The sequence below is a fragment of the Chaetodon auriga genome, chromosome 15 (assembly GCF_051107435.1).
Source record: "Chaetodon auriga isolate fChaAug3 chromosome 15, fChaAug3.hap1, whole genome shotgun sequence".
NCBI lineage: Eukaryota > Metazoa > Chordata > Actinopteri > Chaetodontiformes > Chaetodontidae > Chaetodon > Chaetodon auriga.
In genome coordinates this window covers 8111553-8131099 of record NC_135088.1, presented here as the reverse complement: position 1 = coordinate 8131099, position 19547 = coordinate 8111553, and the positions used below count along the sequence as shown (strand labels likewise).

At 41.5% G+C, this 19547-nt stretch overlaps 1 protein-coding gene across 4 annotated transcripts in view; it reads right to left on the bottom strand.

The window, feature by feature from the left end:
• gabrg2 (gamma-aminobutyric acid type A receptor subunit gamma2) overlaps positions 1-19547 on the bottom strand; it is a 52419-nt gene that overhangs the window by 13767 nt on the left and 19105 nt on the right. For all 4 annotated transcript variants that reach the window (XM_076750533.1, XM_076750536.1, XM_076750534.1 and 1 more), the window contains exons 5-6: positions 18238-18320; positions 15724-15861 (exon numbers count right to left, since the gene is read on the bottom strand). In XM_076750533.1, coding sequence (XP_076606648.1) covers positions 15724-15861; positions 18238-18320 — 221 coding nt within the window. The remainder of the gene's footprint in view (positions 1-15723; positions 15862-18237; positions 18321-19547) is intronic.

The window sequence follows — 19547 nt, the reverse complement described above, 5'->3', positions numbered from 1 at the left end:
TGTCTGCGTGGGATGGCTGTTTATTTCTCATAAGACTGCAGCAGGGGTATCAAAGCATCCAAGCCTTTGTGCCTGCACTCCTCCTAATGGGGGCCCTCGAACTAACCTTAGCAAGACCTGCACATCTGTCAACGCCAACAGGCGAGGGTGTGTTCACAAGAGTGTTCACACTTCACGTCTTCACAGGGTCTATGTAAAGATCTCTTCTCGAAAGCTGTTGCCACTGAGGTTGAACGTACGCCGTTCTGTGCGTCGACACTGATGGAACATGTATGATCTCATAGTCTTTCATATGCGTCCAACAGTGCCCACATATCCTGTGATCCTGCAGGCAGCTTCACATCTAACCTCATAACCATCAGTTCAGTGGCAAGAACACACTCAGAGTTCAGATCTTTTCTTTGCATCTTTGCTATTAAAATTCCCTAAAAGTTCACATTTCTCCAATCCTATCATCTTAATGCTATAATTACATTGCTATCCATTCCCTCCTGCTTGTAATTCCTGAATGAAAAACGCTGATGACAGCGGTGTGAAAAATCAACTACGCAGACAGCTCAAAAACTATTGTTTGTATTAAGATATGGTTTGAAGTATTTTTATTAGGATCACAAATTTCCCTGGCAAAAGCTATTTACTACAAGCTGATGTAATCTACGGAAAGCAATAAAAACTTGGCGGGGATGATCATTCATCAGAAAACAGAGCTGCTTTGTTGTTAAAGGCTGCAGAGACAACACACTCAACAGAATTAGACACACACACAAACAGCAGAGGGGGTAAAAAAAGATCACTCTTCCATATGAGCCACAAAAAAAGATGGATCTTTTATGACTATCAGAAAACAGAAGTTGTTCTAAGGTCCTGCATTTGTTGGGAGAATACTGAACCTGCGAGAGGGAATGCTGATCCCAGTGTGGCTGTGCATTATTGCACAATAGCCACAGGGGTTTTCATCGGCATATAACATGGTAATGGAGGACTGCTGACACGAAGGGAGGGGAAAAAAAAAACAGTGTCACATGAGAATATCATTCTGCTGGCAGCCAGGCTGTAAATTGGTGTGGATATGGATGGGCAGGAGAGACCTGAGGCACATGCTGGCCATCCTATGAAGACAGACAAGCAGACACATTGCAGAGCGGCTGACAGGCTGTCTTACTGAGCTCCTCTCCTGTCAGGGGTCATCTACATCAGAGGTGACAGCGGGTGTTACTGTGCGTGCGTGTTTGTGAGAAAGACAGGAGTTTTGCTAATGACCGGGGTTATGCCACGGCTGCTCGCCAGGGTCGACGATACTTAGAGAGAATGTTAACTCACCACTTTCTGTGACATGACTAGAGGCCAGTGATTAACCAGTTAAAACGGCTTTGCGTTTCTCCTCCACAGGCTGCTTTTCTGTGCCCAACGGTGGCTGGCATGATGATGTCACGGCATTGTCGTGGTGAGTAACTGCAGCAACACAGCAGCATGATTAAACAGCAGACAGGAGTCTGCAGAGTTTGATTGCCTTGTTGTTAACATTGTAGTGAATGTGACAGAGACAGATGATTATCCCCCTCTCAGACACACTAATAGCTCTCAAATTATCTAGAGCAAGGCTGTTTATAGGATTTATGACAGGTAGTAAGAAGCTGCCAGAATGGTTTCCTTATCATTATTTTGGGAGTTTAGGGGAAAGTGGGGAAGTTAGACAAGGAACGATTTCTTTCTTTCTTTTGTATTTATATGATGATGTCACGTCCTGTCATCAGGGCTGGATCAACCTGCTGAGGGGCCCCGGGATAAAGTTAACTATGGCCCCCTTTGAGACGCGCACACACACCCTAGTCACTTTTGGGGACATTACATAGACCAGCACTGATTTCCTGGAGACTCACCACTACTTGCCTAACCTTAAACTTAACCACTGACCCAAAAATCCACCTTTCTCCCGAATGGGGGCACAGCTTTTGTCCTCAGCTGGACAAGCCGTCCCCAATTAGCGTATGACCCTTAAATTAGCTTATGTTAGAAACAAACATAGACATTCTTCCAACTCATTTTGCTCAGATTCACCAAAAAAAAAAAAGTATTTCCGTGATGGCACGCCACCCAAGTTTGCTGTAAATGCGCTTAAAATTTGTAGAATTTGAAGGCAACCCAAACTCCACCAGAGAGTTTATTTCCATCACGTCATACAAATAAAAGCACCCAACACAGTCACGAGCCACCTCTCTCACTTTGTTCTCAGTCTCTCACCGTTTCATCCATGTTCCAGCTTACCTCGTCTATAAATGGCTTCATTATTTCTTATTCACAGACTGAGGAAAGATGCGATTCACACTTATTACATAAGCTCCAAGTTCTAAAATTCAACGCTCCCTCTGTTTTCTCCTCATGTTTAATATATCACCTCTTTGGTCTTTCTTTCTGTTCTAACTATTTTGGCCAGGTCACTGGTAACTTAAACAGTCTGATGGCTCAAGCTATTTGTCCCACTTGTGCTTCTTTAACAAGGACAGATGAGCTGCAATTCAAAATAAATACAGCTAATTTGGGAAAAGTAAAAGCAAGGAGAAGAGGAGAGAGAACGTGACGCTATGGCAGGGAGAGAAAACTGCAGGAAAAAAAGACAGAAAGCTTTCCAGAGACCACTTGGTGGAGGATTTGTTCAGCTTAGAGAAATATAATGGCAAACCTAAAAACACAGATGGATGGACAGGTGCCTTGATATTTCAAGGCAAGCTGTCAGAAGGAGATAGATGGACAATGTCTGCGATTTGCATCTTTTCCGGTGATTCAACGATAGCTATTTGAAGCTTTAGCTTTTACCTTCATACAGCAGTGTCCTACACACCCGGTGCAGAATACTGATTGTCTCTTTGCAGAAAAAAAACAAAAAAGGAGAGTTACAGCAGGAACAGCAATTTGTTTTCAATAAACAGCAGAAGCAGTGAGTAGTTAGCTTCAGTCGTAATAACCACTGTGGCTGAAAAGCCTGCAGAGCCTCGAACAGAAAATCGAAGGGCAACGGTGTCACAGTGTCGGCCATATTTTTTATAACTGATGATAAACTGTTACTGTTGTGGTGTTTTTGCACAGGACTGTTTCCCAAAGGTGCTGTTAAAAAAAATCCACAAGTACCTCCCACATGCCCTCTTTAAGAACTGCAACAACAGAATACAGGCTTTGTAATGTGGCGATGTGACGTTGCAGAACATTTGAACTTTTAGAAGACAAGGTCGTACACACTGCTGACTCGCTGAGCTGTGCAGATTAAAGCCGCTTACCGCAGTGTCAACGATCACAATCGAAACTGAGATGTGTCGCTATTTTAGGTTGATTAACATGAATCACATAAATACAGGTTTTGCATAACAAGAGGAATCTGTTAACATTTACTGCACCTCATTTGACTGCAATGTCTACTTTCATAAATAATTAAGCGCTGTCAGAAAAAAAGGGTATCTTCAGGATGATTTTTCAGTCACAATGGCACAATGTACTGGTCTTTACAATAGTAACAATGTAGTTTAAATTTAAATTCGATGGATAAGCTCAGACAAACACTGTATAAGCCTAGACAATCAATCCCCACTTCATTGCCAATGGCTTTGTGCTATTACAGATTAGAGTTTTTGGATCCCTGGTTTTAAGCTTTGAAATCTAATTAATCATCCTCAACATACTGACTGAATTGCCCAAAACTACAGCACTGATTTATGCCCGTGCATACTCAGACTAAGTAGCATTTTCTTTTAAGTCTCTTAATCATCACAAAGCTTTGCCGACACTCCCAGAACAACACAGCGAGCACACTTAAAGAAACTGCTGTTTTCAATGCAGTACACCTTACGGGCAAAGGTGCTGTTTGTGCTTAAGTTCATACATGAGCCCAGCTATCAAGCATGAATATTAACAATGCATTCCCTCATACAGATTCATGGCCAGTTTGGGATTTAATTTCCCTGTAGTGTTGGTAATAGGTCTCCGATAGATTATAGCATCTGTGACATTGATTCGCATAATGTGCACAGATCAGATGTATTTTGCTCTTTTCAAGGCTTACACTGGTAATAGCATATGTCACATATGACATATAAATATGGATTCTACAGCATTCTGATACCACAATAACAGAAAAAGCTTTTTACTTTATTAAGTGCTTCCCAAGAATTCATGTGCTGCACAGTGTCATTATGATTCATGAGAAACCTCTGTTTTATTAGCAATGCTGAGATTTATCCTCTTATGAAATGCATTAACCAACCACACACAGGATGTTCCACCACTGCTCTCTCCTTATTTCTTATGGCTAATTACTTTGAAACCCTGGGTTGCAGAATATTATGTAAGGCCAATAAGCTGACTGAGAGTAGTATCTAGCACCCAAGCATGGAACTTTATAAGAATTTATTGAGCAATGAGGGCTTGGCCTCGGAACAATTGCTCCACAGAGTGGCATCAACTTTGGTCTGCTTTTAAGATCTAAATAAGTCTCAGCCGGGTAGCAAGATGAGACTGTTAAAGTTCATTTTGTGTGTGTGTGCATGCAGATGTGAGCATGTACAAACTCCATTTATATGCTGTAATAACAGCTGTTGCAACATACGTTTTCCAAATCATTCTGTGCATGACTGAAATAATGAGCCCTGTTGTTCCACTTTAGTCACACTTTTCACAGAAATACTGTGTGAACCTGTTTTAGTCGTGCTTCTTCTATTGGGTCGACATTGACAGCTTTGGTTACTGGTTAACAAAGATTTTCCATATAAAATAGTTAATCAAATATGACACATGGTAATAAATTAAGCTATGTATAACAGTAACTGAAATATAATCATCTGATAATACTTTTACTTCAATGCACAGTAAGTAATTTCTAAAAAGAAAACAAACATCCTCGCTTATGAGCGACTGAGCCTTCCCAGGACGCCCCTTTCATACATCATGATACTATCCCCTGTCACCAATCAACCTGTTTACCTGTGGAATGATCCAAACAGGTGTTTCAGAGCTTTCCCAGTCTTTAGCTGCTCCTGTCCCAACTTGTTTGAAACGTGTTGCTGCATCAAATTCAGAATAAGCAGACTTTTACAAAAATCTAAGAAGCTGATGAGGTAAGACTTTAAATATATTGTCTTCATACTGTTTTCAATTGAGTATATGTCAAAAATTATTGGCAAATTATCATTATTATATCTAATTATTGCAATATTTCTATTTCTTCCACCACTGGTCTGTTTTTAGTACATAGGAAGGACAATAAAAACTGACATTATCAATTAATTTTTCGATTGTTTTGTTGGTGAAATTTCAGGAGATGATGAAAACTGACATCGCAATTTCGCAGAGCCCAACGTGACAAATACACATTGTTTTTCCTCCAACACCAAAAATTAGTAGAGAGAGGAAAGGCTGTCGAACTCACATACAAGTACTGCACCATATAGCAGTAGTGGTAACAGTAGCACTAAAGTTTCTTGTAGTACCAGCAGGTATTTATCGTGTATTACACTCCTCCTTTGTCAAAATCTAAGAGCAACCCCATCAACTGAAGTCTGACCTTCCACTGCTTCATGCTGGTGCAGTGACAAACATCTTTCAGAATGACGGCTGCACCAGCAGAAGTCAAGAAGAACACAAACCTCCAAAAACAGCATCTCTGACAGCTCTGACCTGTTTTGGAATTGGCTGAACACCCTCCTCTTTTTTTTCCCTCTCGTCCTTTTTTTTTTTTTTTTTCTTTTCATCCCTGCATCTCTCCGCCCCATGACCTCCATCTTTGCCTACCGGCATCTCAACCGAAAAAAGAAATCAACAACACCCTCACTTATTCACGTCCACTTGCTTTCCCCATCTTTCTCTCTTGCAAATGAGATGGCTTTAATTTCGTAGTCGATGTATTGCAGTGTCCTAGTTTATTGCCCTGAAACTCACGTTGCACATGTTGTTGTGCTGCGGAGAGGTTTGGTGTCCTTAAAGCGGATGAAAAAACATACATTATGTAGACATTTCTATTCAGATATTGAGGCTGAAGAGGTAGGGACTTAAATAAGCTGCGGGAGTGGAGCGATGGGCTGCCTTAGATATTGAATATTATTCTATTTCTCAAGCTTCACCCACTGTCTTCAATCCATATCCCTGTGTGCTTCATGGTCTGTCGGCCAAAAAGAACAAACACCACAGAATGCTGAGAGGACTGACAATCTAACATGCCACAAAAAGAAAAAAAAAAAAAATCTATTGCTCTAAATCTGTGCTCCTCTGTTTTGCACCACAGGCGCTCTTTTATATGCAGGTGGTGGTCGATGGGGAAGAAAACAAGAGCTTTATTTTCCCAAAGCAATCTCTTCTCCTATGGCCTATCACCATTCCCTGTTTTCAGGTTTTAATTACTGGCTTATTAGACTGTCAACTGAGAAAGGCAGAGGAAGAGAGGGAGAGAGCAGGAGGGGGGGGGGGGGGGGGGTTGCAAAAAGTAGGACACAGGAATACACCGGGCGCAAAATAAAAAAATCATCTGTTTTGCGAGAGTGAGCAGGGAGGAAGGGTTGGGGTGGGCTGTGCACAGCAGACGCTTGTACATGTGAATACTGTTAGTGTACGGGGTGGGTTCGGATGTGTGTGTGGAGGACGGGGAGGAGTGTAAATTGGTATTTAACTTCACAAAAGGAGGATTCTGGCTGAGTCAGAGCATTTTTCCTCCCACTCCTGCCCATCACAACTATCACCCAGAAGCAAGAGGGAGAATGCACAGGGAGAGAGAGACAGAGGTGGGGGGGAGGAAAGGGGGGGGGGGGGGGGGGGGGGGGTGAAGGGAGGGAGAGATTAGAGACAGCAGCTATTATAGCAACAGAGCGACCACGGCTAATGCATTGTTTCAGCACTTCTTAACCTTTTTCCTTCAGCAAAGACAGAGCGGCCGTCATCTGATAAAAAGCGGCAAGGTATTATTACTGTGATTAAATTACTGTTTTCATGTACAGTCATGGATAACATATTGTGCAACTGATTGCGCAGCATTTCAATTTGTCTCCATACGTCTGACTAAATACTCTCCGAAAATAAGGCGATTTCAACCAACGAATTAAGCCCTGCAGTTCCACTTCTGCCGTTCACTGCGAGTTTAAAAACTTTATCGTTCACAACAGGGCGTCGCTGAACTACTTTGCGTAGACATGACAGGGTACTTACTCTACAGCCATGAAGAAACATTTGAGCATTTTCCTGCTCCGTATGCATCTGCATGTTCCTCGCTCTCATACTGCGCCACCTTTTTTCACATTTTCGTGAATTATTCGGAAGATGAAATGTTACTCATCAAGGCAATTTATGCGTCGGAAACTGGAATAATTTCACACAATATGCTTTCACAGGTGTTTTATTTGATCAGGGATGCAATGTCTCAGTAACAATAAAAAAAAAAAAGCTATTGGCGTTGTGATTTTATTGCTTTTTGTCTCCCTCCATCTTTTCTTGATTAAACCAGGCAGGTGGTGACAAGCATCCTTGTCTCAGTGGCATTGTTTTTTTCTGTCCTTTCGAGGAATCTGATTACATTTTCCCTTTAATTTGCTTTGGATTCCTGCTATTGAACCCATACGTGACGTGACCGTTACCACACCACCGCTGGGGGATTTCACAAACCTCCTGACGCCAAGGCAATATTGTCCCACCTCTCTTTTAAGTGGATTTCCTTAAAGGAACAGCGTTTCTGTTTGGCGGTGCAATAATAACACAACACAGCCTTGATGAAACCCCACTAATCATTACGACACAAAACTCAGATGTTATCTAAGGACTCACAATCAATCATTTTCTTCTACAAAGACCCCTCTTTAAGTTATATGACCCCAAAGTGATATTAGAAAGAAGGATGGGGAAAAGAAGCTGGTGACTGAATGACCGTGGCATAAAATATTTAAGGACTCCATCTCATCTTGATGTGATTCTTCACTCGTGTTGTCAAAAATATTGTTTTTTCAATACACATCGATTCTGAATATCTTGAAACCGTTTCACCACTGGTTTTCTGCAGCGTCGATTCGCTGGTACCAGCTGTGCTTTCTCGCTCCCTCCTCCCTGACAGCGGGATGGCACACACGCCGTCTCCTCTCGCTCCCTCACAGGGCTCTCTTCTTCCCCTCACTCGTCTCATTTGCTCAGATGAATTTCGCTCGCAACAGGTCGTGGTATATTGCAGGTTTTGTTACGGTGTTAGCTCATTAAAGAGGGCAAATGCGGAGCCTCAGCAACCCGTTTTAGTTGACAAAGAGAGCAGCAGGAGTGCTGTTTGGAAATACTTTGCATTTGAGGGAAGCGAATAAGGAAAGGAGAAGGATAAAAGCAAGCCCCTATGCAGGCGATGCTACAGCAATGCTAACGAAAGGTGTTAACACAACAAATTTAGCAAAGCCCCTGAAGGACACACACGCCGACCTCTATAAAGAATTTGGAGAGGTTGGTGACAGCTCCCATTTCAACATCACTGAAGCATTAAACAAGATGGCCCAGTAAACTGCTGTTGATAAGAGTGTTTGTGATGCATTTGTAATGCTCACAGCTAAGCTAATCCCCCTCAGAGTTATCAAACCTGACGGATCTCAGACCGCAGAGTTTCAGCTGATAGGAAAATACTTTGATTATGATCGAAACTAAATGAACTTAGATGCTGTTGTGCTTAACACCAGTGGTGGAAGAAGTTCTCATATCCTTTAGTTAAGCACAAGTACTAATACCACACAGTGAAAAGTTAAAGACCTGCATTCAAAACCTCACTTTAGTAAAAGTCTGTCAGTATTATCGGCAAAATGTACTTTAAGCATAAAAAGCAAATTCATTCTGCAGTGAAACGGTCCCTGTCAGTGTTTTACTATTATATATGGTGTTTCTGGAGGAATAATACTGCTGCATTAAACCGTATGTTGCATTTTATTGCTGTAGACGTTTAAGGCTGAGCTAATTTTAACTACTTTATATTCTGTCGGGGAGTTTAATCTACAGATATGCATCATATTCTATGTTCTATTTATCTTTCAATATAAGTCTAAATCTTTATGTCCTTGGTTGTGTCAATTTTTCCCTGTGATAAAGAAAACAGTGTTGAATATCGCTATTTTTCAAGCTATTTTATCAAAGTTAGAAATTCCAGTATCGTGGTAACGCCATACTTCACCTTCTGCTATGTTGTTGCAGCAGAACTATATCTATTCCAGCTGTATGTGAGAGTGTGTAGGAGTGTAGTTAAGGATTAAATTATGGTCTAGGTCCCCATTCGCAGCACCGAAGGCCTAAAGATAGAACAATGATGCACTCTGCCATGCTATAAGGGGAATCCTTTGGCTTGTCAGAGAATGACTGTGCTTACCGCGCGCATGGGCGTTCATGTGTTTGTCTCGTTGACTGTTTCCTCTCGCCGGGTCACTTCCTTTCATCCACAAAGCCTCAAGATTCGCCCCATCAAAGAATCATCTGCAAACTGTGGAGCTCCGTAATCGGGAGAGGGCCACTGATGTGTCCCTGGGCTTTCTCCACTCAAACTGAATCACACAGGCGGGCGCACACAGACAACAGGGCTGCACGCCATGGCTTTTGGAAGGTCACTCTAAGAATAGCTTTCAATACATAAAAAAAAAAAGGACCAGATCCAGTGGAGAGCGCACACTGAAATGTGCATGCAAGCAAATGGAAACATAGGAGCATGCATTAATTCATGGACACAGGCGCAGACCGAAGCACTCTGGATTTTGTCGAACACACACAGATATGTTCCACTGACTGATGCTCGTAGCGGACATTTGTGCACAGCTAAAAGCACAGCAAATTAACCACCTCACGTCCTGCTGAATCCATCCCATGATTCACTGCTGAGGAAAGTGAGCCTACTTGCTAAACAAGGAAGAAGACAGCAAATGGCATCGACCTTTTCTGCTTGAAAGGAAAAGCTTCTTGCCCATCTATGCAATGTTTTTTTTTTTTTTTTTCTAAGCTCATTTATTCCACTAATGTGCTGGGAAGATGGTTAACGGCTGCACAGAGACCCCTGTGATAGCATTTGAAAGTGAAAGTTTGTAAATGCACCACGCTGGCTGCATTATTGAGTGGCTTTAGACAATAAATCACCCATTTCTTGATGAAATTTTTCAATATGCTTTTTGTACTAAGCCAATGCATATATACAGTGTGTGTGTGTGTGTGTGTGTGTGTGTGTGTGTGTGTGTGTGTATATATATATATATATATATATATATTATTTTTTATTTTTTGCTGTGTTACATATATATCTACTGTGAAATAGTACAAAATACTGGACTTATGCATACCTTACCGTGCATTTTTCAATTTTCCATTAGCAATATTATTTTTATATAACAATAATAATAATAATAAGAAGAATTGCTTTAATTCTATATTTTGTATTTTTTATTCTCTTTTTATTCCTGCTACTGTTGCTGCAGCTGTTTGTAACAGTCTAATTTCCCTGTTCAGGCAAACTGGTGACCAATGATTTCTAACTTTCTGACTGTTTGCTTCCAAAAAGCTACCAATAATCCTGTGGGACAAGAAGTTTATATAATATTGTTGCTGAGAAATTCTGAAATATAGCCTCAGACAGAGTAAATCTACACATTTCACACATGCTCATAGTCTCCCATCATTACACACCTGACCTCTGCAAACTTGCAACATGGACCCTGCTCTGTAATTTTCCTTTGCAGGAGCTATGAAATGCCACAACTACCATCCCTTTCCATTTCATTCCCTTCGCCCTCCTCTATCATTTGCTCGCTGCTCCTCCTCTTCCCGTTGCTCACTCTTTCGTTCCTCTCTGTCCTTGTCTGCACTGTGATGTTCCTCGCTGAACTCCAGCCTGGCAGATGGGTGAGAACACAGCTCCCAGCGTCAAGCTTAACCCAGTCACTGAGGGGTTAACTTTGAGGTTAACAGCTATGTTAACTGTGTAACTAGTTAGTGCCTTGGCTATCTTGGCTATCTCTTTTAGCTCCTCTCTTTATGTCCACTGGTGTCCTTTAAAGGGTCCTTGCTTGTCAAGCAGCAGTGATTTTTTTTTTTTCCTTTTAATTTTTGGCCTGAGATAGTATGCGTGCATGCAAGTGTATGTGTGTGTGACTGTGTTTGTAAAAGCAGGTATAGGCTTCCAGGCAGTACAGGCGGCCCTGATAGGAAGTGACATGTTAAGAGACCAAGCCTTTGGACACTGGCTGAGGGAGGGAAGAGACAACAAATGAAAACAGACATAGCCTTTATAAAAAGCTACAACACAAGTGCATCAGGGCAGCAGATGGCATGTCACCGCCCCAGCCCCCTTCATTACAATATCACTCAATCGTTCTTTAATCTTGCATCACTTTTTTTTTTTTTTTTATCATGCTGTATTTTAAAGAGATACTCCAAATACGAGATAATGCAGGATGGTTGCACTGTGACATGTTGAGCCTGGGAGAGGTTGGCTTGTCTCACAGAATGAGAGAGAATCTCTTCCTCTGACTATTTGCTACAGTCATCACTGTCTGGATCAGGCCAATTCACCTGTCTGCCTAGCTTACCATTAGACGTCCCTCTGTTGCCTCACCTGACCCGGTTTGACTCGGTTTAACTGATGGGGATGCAGCATAGTGCTTGAACTGCAATGCTGTAAAATGTTTTTTTTTTAAAGAATACATGTAACTAAATATAACCTTCCATGCAGGGCAAACACACAGAACCCTTTAGCTGGCAGGGATTCAGCGTACTGGAGAACATATTGTGGTGCACACCAGCAGATGCTGAAATGAGAGTTTGAGTTCAGGGTCGTCTGGATGAAGGACAGTCTCCCTACTTAGCGGTCTATAGTCTACAGGCTCCCGCTACCAACACTCCATCACTGGAGATTAGAAAATGCAGCGGTCAACAAAGCAGCAGTGTTTAAGCTTCACTCTCAGTAAAGGGATAAAACAACAAGAATATAAGTCATGATAGCGTTTGTGTTTCTTATGAAGAAAAATCCTGATATTTGTACTACTTGCATCACACTTTCATACAAGTATACAGCCAGAACTGCTTCACATAACATGACTAAAATAAGGAAACTGAGCTATCATAGTACAAGATATAATAAATTATAACAATTAATAAAATGCTTGCTAGCAATCTAGCATATTTCTATGCATTTGAATGCACACTAATACAAGCAAAGATGGAGCGAAGATCACTTTATGAACAGGACTGTATAAAGGATATTACTATGTGGGCTTTTGGAAAATTGTTCTTTCTGGCGTACCGAGTTTCTTGAAATCAGGGTTGTAGCTTGAAAGCAACCTGAATTCCACTGTCAAAAATGTGAATTTATCATCTCAGTGATCAAAGAAATAAAATGTCTAAATCACGAGTGCAACTGTTCATGACAAGAATGTTTGTCGACACTTAAAATGCACAAATGGAGCTGATAATGACGCAGCGTGTTAAGGAATATTTCTGCATTTCCAGCACACCTTTCAGGAGCGCTACCCGCTGCATGGCGAGCACTTGAGATGACTGGGAAATTATAACGCTCTAACTGAGTGCTTTTGGAGACAGATGTTGCGTTCATGAATCTTGAAGCAGGTCAGATACCCAAACTGACTGCAAAATGAGACAAGAGGTCTCTCAGCCACAGTCAAGGTTCTCCGCTCTGACAAAAGAGCAGATGGCTGTTTGTGGAAATAACAAACCCGATCAGAGAGAGAGAGAGCAAGTCAGAGGACGCTGCAAATTCTCCACTACAGCTCAGCCTCCTACGCAGACTGCCTTTTCACGTTGTCACTTGAAAAATGTTTTGATTAAAACACAAAATTTACATGTTTTTACAAGTTTTTTTTTTATTATCAACTTGCACCACAGTAGTTTGAGCATTTGGTTTTGCAAGTGCACATGTACTGTACGCACCAGAACACCCTCTCTGCCTCCTTGTGTGTGTACAGGTGTGTGTGTGTGTGTGTGTGTGTGTGTGTGTGTGTGTGTGTGTGAGCATTGCATCGCAGTGCAGTGAAGGTGAATTCAGCTACTCCCATGGCTACATGTGTATGAGTGCACACAAGCTGGGTTTGCTGGGCGTCACTGAATAGTGAATCTGACTCTCTCTGTCTGATTTCATGAGTTTATTGAAATATTTAAAACAATAATCTATATTACAGAGGCCAGTGCATTATTTCTAGTTTATGTCACCACATCAAAATTGCACCGCGATCAAACATTTCCAAAAAGTGTTCTCTGTTAAAGCTGATGACTCACGGTCACAGTTTTGTTTGTCACCATTACGGAGCGCTGGCTTACCTAACAGGGATAGCAGCTATTAACACCCTCAGCAAACACTCCAAACACAACTTAACTGTTCATCATAGGAAGGCTTTGTTCATTGGTTCCACTGTTACCAACTGGCAATATATTGAAAATAAGCTTAACATTCAGCAACAGAACTCCTATATATGTTTAAAAACTAAATTTTAAAATGCACTAAAAACTTTATATGGTACGTCTTTCTCTAGGTCCAGTACGTGCTTCTCAGAAGAGAGCCTGGACTTTTATCCTGAAAGGGAAACAATGCTTTAACTGACTACACATACTGAGCTGTATATGATAGCAAGAATAATGGCCCTGCTGCCACACGTTTGATACAATGACTTTACTTTCTGTAGCCTTCCAGCCAGCAGTACATTCTAAACAGATGGAGCACAGCCAAAAAACATCCATTCCCCCGATCAATACCACATAACGGATAGACTAGGATGAATATCTCCTAAAAAGGAGACTGAGCTGAAGCTAAAAAAGAAAAGATTGCTACCTTTATGTTGGTCTTATTAGGGAAATGTGTGGCATCTTTTTCTTTATTTTTTTTTTTTATCATTTAGCAAGGAGCAAGTTTGGGCAACTAAGTGCTGAAGCGGCTGTGTTTCCTTCTAAGCCATTTAACAGTAGGATTTATGAGGGGATCTTTTGCTTGTGCATGTATAATAGACCCTTATTTTAAATGTTCAGTCACTTCCTCTGGATAATTCAGCTGATCTAATGAGAATGAACCCTCCTCTGGCCAAAGTTAATCTCTGCAGCAGGCCTTCTTTCATTCACACCACAGACAAGTGCAAAAAAACACAAACACTTGCTTGCAGAACATCACATATATTACTTACTGACATCTCATGAATATAAACATAAACAGACAAAAGCATATGCATGAAAAAACAGTTTGGGCCCTTCTCTAAAACGTCAACACCGTCCAGGAAAAGCAGCTGTTTTTTCCCTCGAGCAAACATCCGTATTCCTGCATCATTCTGAATGGAATCCAGCCAACGCATCATAAAAATACTGTGTGAATGACGCACAATTTCCTTCTCTGTGTTATTTAATAGCGCCGCATTCTTTAAAGCCATCCAACCTTGTTACAGCATGCCATGAAGGACAGTTCACTCAGGTGTAATAGCAGTAAAATCGGGAAGAAATGAGGGAGTCAATATTTCAAAGGTTTGCTGGCAAACAGCATTTCTATTTTGCAAAGAAAGGCTTTCTAAATGTGTTATAACATTTATAATAAATCCTCCACGTGCATTTCATTAAGGACAATGATTCATACAGAAGTCTTTTTTGGACATGTAACAGATTATAAAAATATGACAAAATAAAATTACATTTACTAGTTTCAGTGTCAAAACAGCAGTTTTACAAGTGTTCCTGAGCCCATGCAGATAAACCCTTATACAATCATGTGTTCACAAAGCGCTGAACCTCACTCCATCCTTGTTTGTGAATGGCTGAGCATTCCCAGGACGCCCCTTTCATCCTCAATCGTGACAGGCATCTCCATGATTTTTGAGGAGCAGCCACAAAGTGTCCTTTAGGTTATATTGCACTCTGACTCGCACAGAGTTCTTAATGACAGCAGCGGCTGTGAAACACTGAAGGTATCACACAAAACGCCATCTTAAGTGTCTCAATTTGAACCACAATGTTTGGTATATAGTTAAAAGTCAAAGCGTCACTTGTGCGTGTGGAAAAAAAAGTCAGGACAAGCCATAAAAAAGCTTTTATGGAAGTCCATGCGCTGAATATATGAATGACTGGGACGCCATTTTGGAACAGTTATCCAGTTCTTCCAATGCATCCACAGCTCCCCCAAATGTGCCGTCCTACCCTGAAAATCTGTCCATCCCACAGGAAGTGACATGTACAGCAGGCACCCCTTATGGATTTTACTGGAGGCAGTGGGAACCAAACATAACATTACAACTCAGGCCCTGTTATTCTACTAGATCATGTTGTAACCCCTAGCAACAGACAGGATCAGTCTGCAGATCAGACTTGAAAGATGAATTGCAATTTTCAGAGAGTCAGAGAGGGATTTACTTAATTTTATAAAATATTTAGAGTCACTGGCACGCACGGTTCCGCCTGATAACAGCAATAATGTCCCTCATCCATTCATATATGAGACTCCACCATATCATCACATTAGGGTGAGCTGCCTGCACCCTCCTGCCTCCATCAGATTAAATGCGCCATGCCCAACGTGAATGTGTCGTGCAGCACCCATGGAATGGCTTTTATGTTGCAGCCACCACATGTTCAAGAAATCACTTCTGACACACACGACAGTCCAGCGACAAAAGCAGGATGTCGCTTGCGAAGAACATGTGTATTCAGTCAGCCTTGACTGAATAAGAAACAAAGAAGGGGCTTGTTAGCGAAAACAATAGATTACGTTCTTACCTGAGACAGTCCTGACAATCTCAGAGGTGTTTCTCAGGCCCACGAAGGAGAACTGGTAGAGCCTCCAGGAGCGGATGTCCCCAACCTCCACTGAGCTCCTTTTCCACTTGTACACAATCTCCTCCCTGGGGTAGCCATCTGAACAGGAAAGACCCGAGTTAAAGGAGCTTTGGTAAACTAAGGAGAGGAGCTTGGTGCAAAAATGACACAATGTTTTTTAAAGACTAACATTCATCCCTTTCAGGAAATATCTTCAGACTTGACTCCTTCCATAAGCTCCCTGCTGTATAAAACAATGTGTTCCAACACTGTTCAATAGAAATCTAAACCATAGAGCACAGTCTGTTTTATTTCAGAGTAATCCATACCCACTAAGTCAGCTGGCTTGCAAATAAACTGTTTCATGAAACAGCCATTATATAACAGACTCCTGCACAACATGTTGACAAGATACCCAGTCCATCTGTGGGGAGAAAACTTCTTTTTCTGAAGCACTGAGCTGACGTAAAAGCAAACATTACATGATTGATCCATGGCTGGCTACGAGTCGGACTAATTTCATTACCTCCTGAGGACGCTCTCCGGTTGTGAGAATCACAATAAAAGTCTTACTTGTCTGACACTGATTCACTTAGACGAGCAGATGCATTTTCATAATCAAATCATACTTCTTAGCATTGAATTCATGTCCGGTGTTCAAATTTAGGGGAAAAAAAAAGAAGCCTGTTCGACCTTATTTTAAACGAGTTCAGTTCAGAATTGGGCTCCTTGTTCTGTGACAGGACATAAACAGGTGCTGAAGTCTGAATGTAATCAGCCAATTCTCTTTCGATTTCGTTGAGTGCCGTCTTCAGTCTGGTGATGAGCCGTGCGCAGCCGACGAAGGAGTGGCTTTAATAATGCACGTGAAGCTTCCTCGCTGCAAACTTAAAATGGCTTTGTGACTAAAGTGCTCTCAGAAATTCAGTAATGCCTGACCTCAGAGCAGCAGGGGATGGAAGGATCTGCCCCGTTCGCCACATTACAAACATCCAGGCAGGCAGTCTGCGCCTTCACTGGCAGTGCATCCAGGACGAATGATTGATTCAGCGTCCTTTTGGGAAGCTCGAACAACAATGCTCCTGGAGCTCAGTAACACGGATTCACTTTGGAACTAGTTGTCTTGTTGTTGTCGAAATTAAAATATTAATACGAACATGCAGTTTTTGAGCTGAACTGAGATAACACACCGCACCTCGTTTCAGTGGCATCTGATCCTTCCGGCCGTAGTCACAACCACCGCAAAGAAGGTTGCGCTGGAAATTCGACAATGCTCTGTTGCTTTGCGGCACGTGTTGAGAAAATATGCCGCGTGGTAAATTGCTGCGCACACGGCTCCGCCTGCTGCCTCTGAGATTGAGCTCATGTACTGTACATCAAGCGATGTTCAAAGTTCTGAAAACATCCATGGCTTTCATCAAATTTAAATGAATGCTTCTGTTCCATTTTTAGGCCTGATGCCCCCCTGGTTCCTCTTTCTTGTTGCTCTGGAGCTATTTAGGGAGAATTCTCTCTCGAGAATATCCCATGGTGCATCTCTCTGTAGATCCATAGTGGCCTCATTAGCATAACTTATCCCCCATACGCCCCTCACATGGGGGGGGGACTGACTCATTTGGACTTGTGTCACTTTTTGAAATGTCTTTTAGAGCAGTATTGACAAAGTGCAGGAAAATCAATCAGCGCTTTGCCTCTGGTCGAGTTGGCAATGAGACATCTATTATTAAATCCCTTTGCTGAAAAAATAAAAAAATAAAAATTGGGTGACAGTCGTTAGCAGTCAGAAGAGAGCGGGACCGCACTCTGTTTATCAATAAACCACTTCTTGGTAAAGTACCTGAGTATCTGTCATGTCTTCTTCACCATAGCTTAAGTACACTATTAGACTATTTGGTCCTGGAGGATCATGTTAGTACTGAGACTAGGAAACTGGCTCTAACAGACTGTGCACCACACAACTGGAACAACCTGCAGAATCTCTTAAAACTAGACAAGCTGATCCCTTTTTCTGTATTCTTGGTGCACCTCAGCTTTTTTTATTGTGTATGTGTCATAATGTAGTTTTTATCCTTTTAAATGTATTATTATTTTTAGATGCAGAGCAAAGCTTGCTCTCAGTGGCTGTCCCTTGTGAAATAAAGGTAGCAAGTGCATACTGTGAATGAATGAATGAATTCATTTTTGTTCACATCAACACATAAATACACATTGTTTTATCTATTACAGAGTTCTTTAAAAGCTGAGGTTGCGTTTTAGCTTGCAAAGAGAGCAAGATATGCTGCACATCCTGTGATTCCACGTGATCCTGTTCCTTATTCCTTAAATGATGTCTTTGTTAGGCTCATATGGCCACAGTGTGTGTGTGTGTGTGTGTGCGTGTGTGTGTGTGTGTGCACGTGTGTGTGTGTCTGAGATGAAGCAGAGGAAGTGAGGGCGGGGTAAGACAGTAGGGGATCAGCATATGGCCAGACTTACAGCTTGAAAACTCCAGGGGACATGAGTGCTCATCCATTGGGAAGTTGTTCAGTTTAAGCTGGCACTCGGCATCGATGGTCAACCTGCAGAGACACAATGTTTGGATCCACTGACTCAGATGTTTGATAGTGAAAAAATAATAACAATAAAAAAATGTTAATATATAAAGTCAAATGAATGCGTGTAAATATAGTTTTTAAATGACACACAATACAGTAGTTTACATTAAGGAGTGTGTAAACGTGAGCATTAAACCCCCACCCTTATCTGTATTAACACAAGGGATTATTAATTAAAATTTCTCTAAACTAAATTGATGTTTTTCACAGCAACACACCCGTCTCTCCTTTTCACACATGAGGGAGTTTGAAGGCAAAGTCATTAAACTTCCTCTTAATGAGAGAAAGACCTTAAATGACTTTACCCATCCATGCACTCGCCATTGTCATGTATCATTGTCCTCCCAATCACAGCGGTCATCCTAATTAACCAGTGGTTAAATTCTGAGTTCCTTAACAAATTAATGAAGTGGAGGGGTAGTGGTCTGCAAAGCAGAACATCCATCACGGCTTGATGGAGTCCAGACGAGTTCACTTTCTCTCTTATTATCACTGATGATCTATTGTGGCGTCAGTATAAACGCCCTCTGTATTTATGATGGAACACAAAACGTGATAACAAGCACAATTAATATTTTTAATTGATCCTCCTGTTTTACACAGTTCACATGTTTTTTTGTTTTTTTTTTTGCTATTTTCTTGTTTTACACTCACAAACCATCTGCTGCCATGTTATTATTGAGCTGCGATGCGGGGGCTAAAAGACGAACATCATCTGGTGCCTCCACCCCGTCAGAGCAGTCAATTCCTGCTCACTACTGTGTATTCGTCCAGTCTCCAACTCTTTAGGCCATTAGACAATATAGCAATATTTATAAATGGCATTAAATTATTATTATTAGAAAACATCTTCCCAAGCATTTCAGAAACTCAAATTAAATTAAAAACCTGTCGGAAAATTAAAAAAAATACTCCCTTTCAAGCCATATACTCAATGCAAGGGTGTCTACAAGCATCAGTTTAGGGCAATGTAGCTCCTGTGTTCCCTCGTCTCTGACAATGACCTGCCTCATTCAGTAGGACAGAGTTCCTGCATGATAATTAATGTCAAATCTAAAATGTTGAAACTTAAAATTGCCCAGGGCCTGTCCGGGATCATCAGTACCATGAATCATTTATGCAGAGAGGCCGTAAGTTGTCCGCTACACCTACTGCTTGCTGCTTGCGGTGGATGCCAGGGAGGGCAGGAAG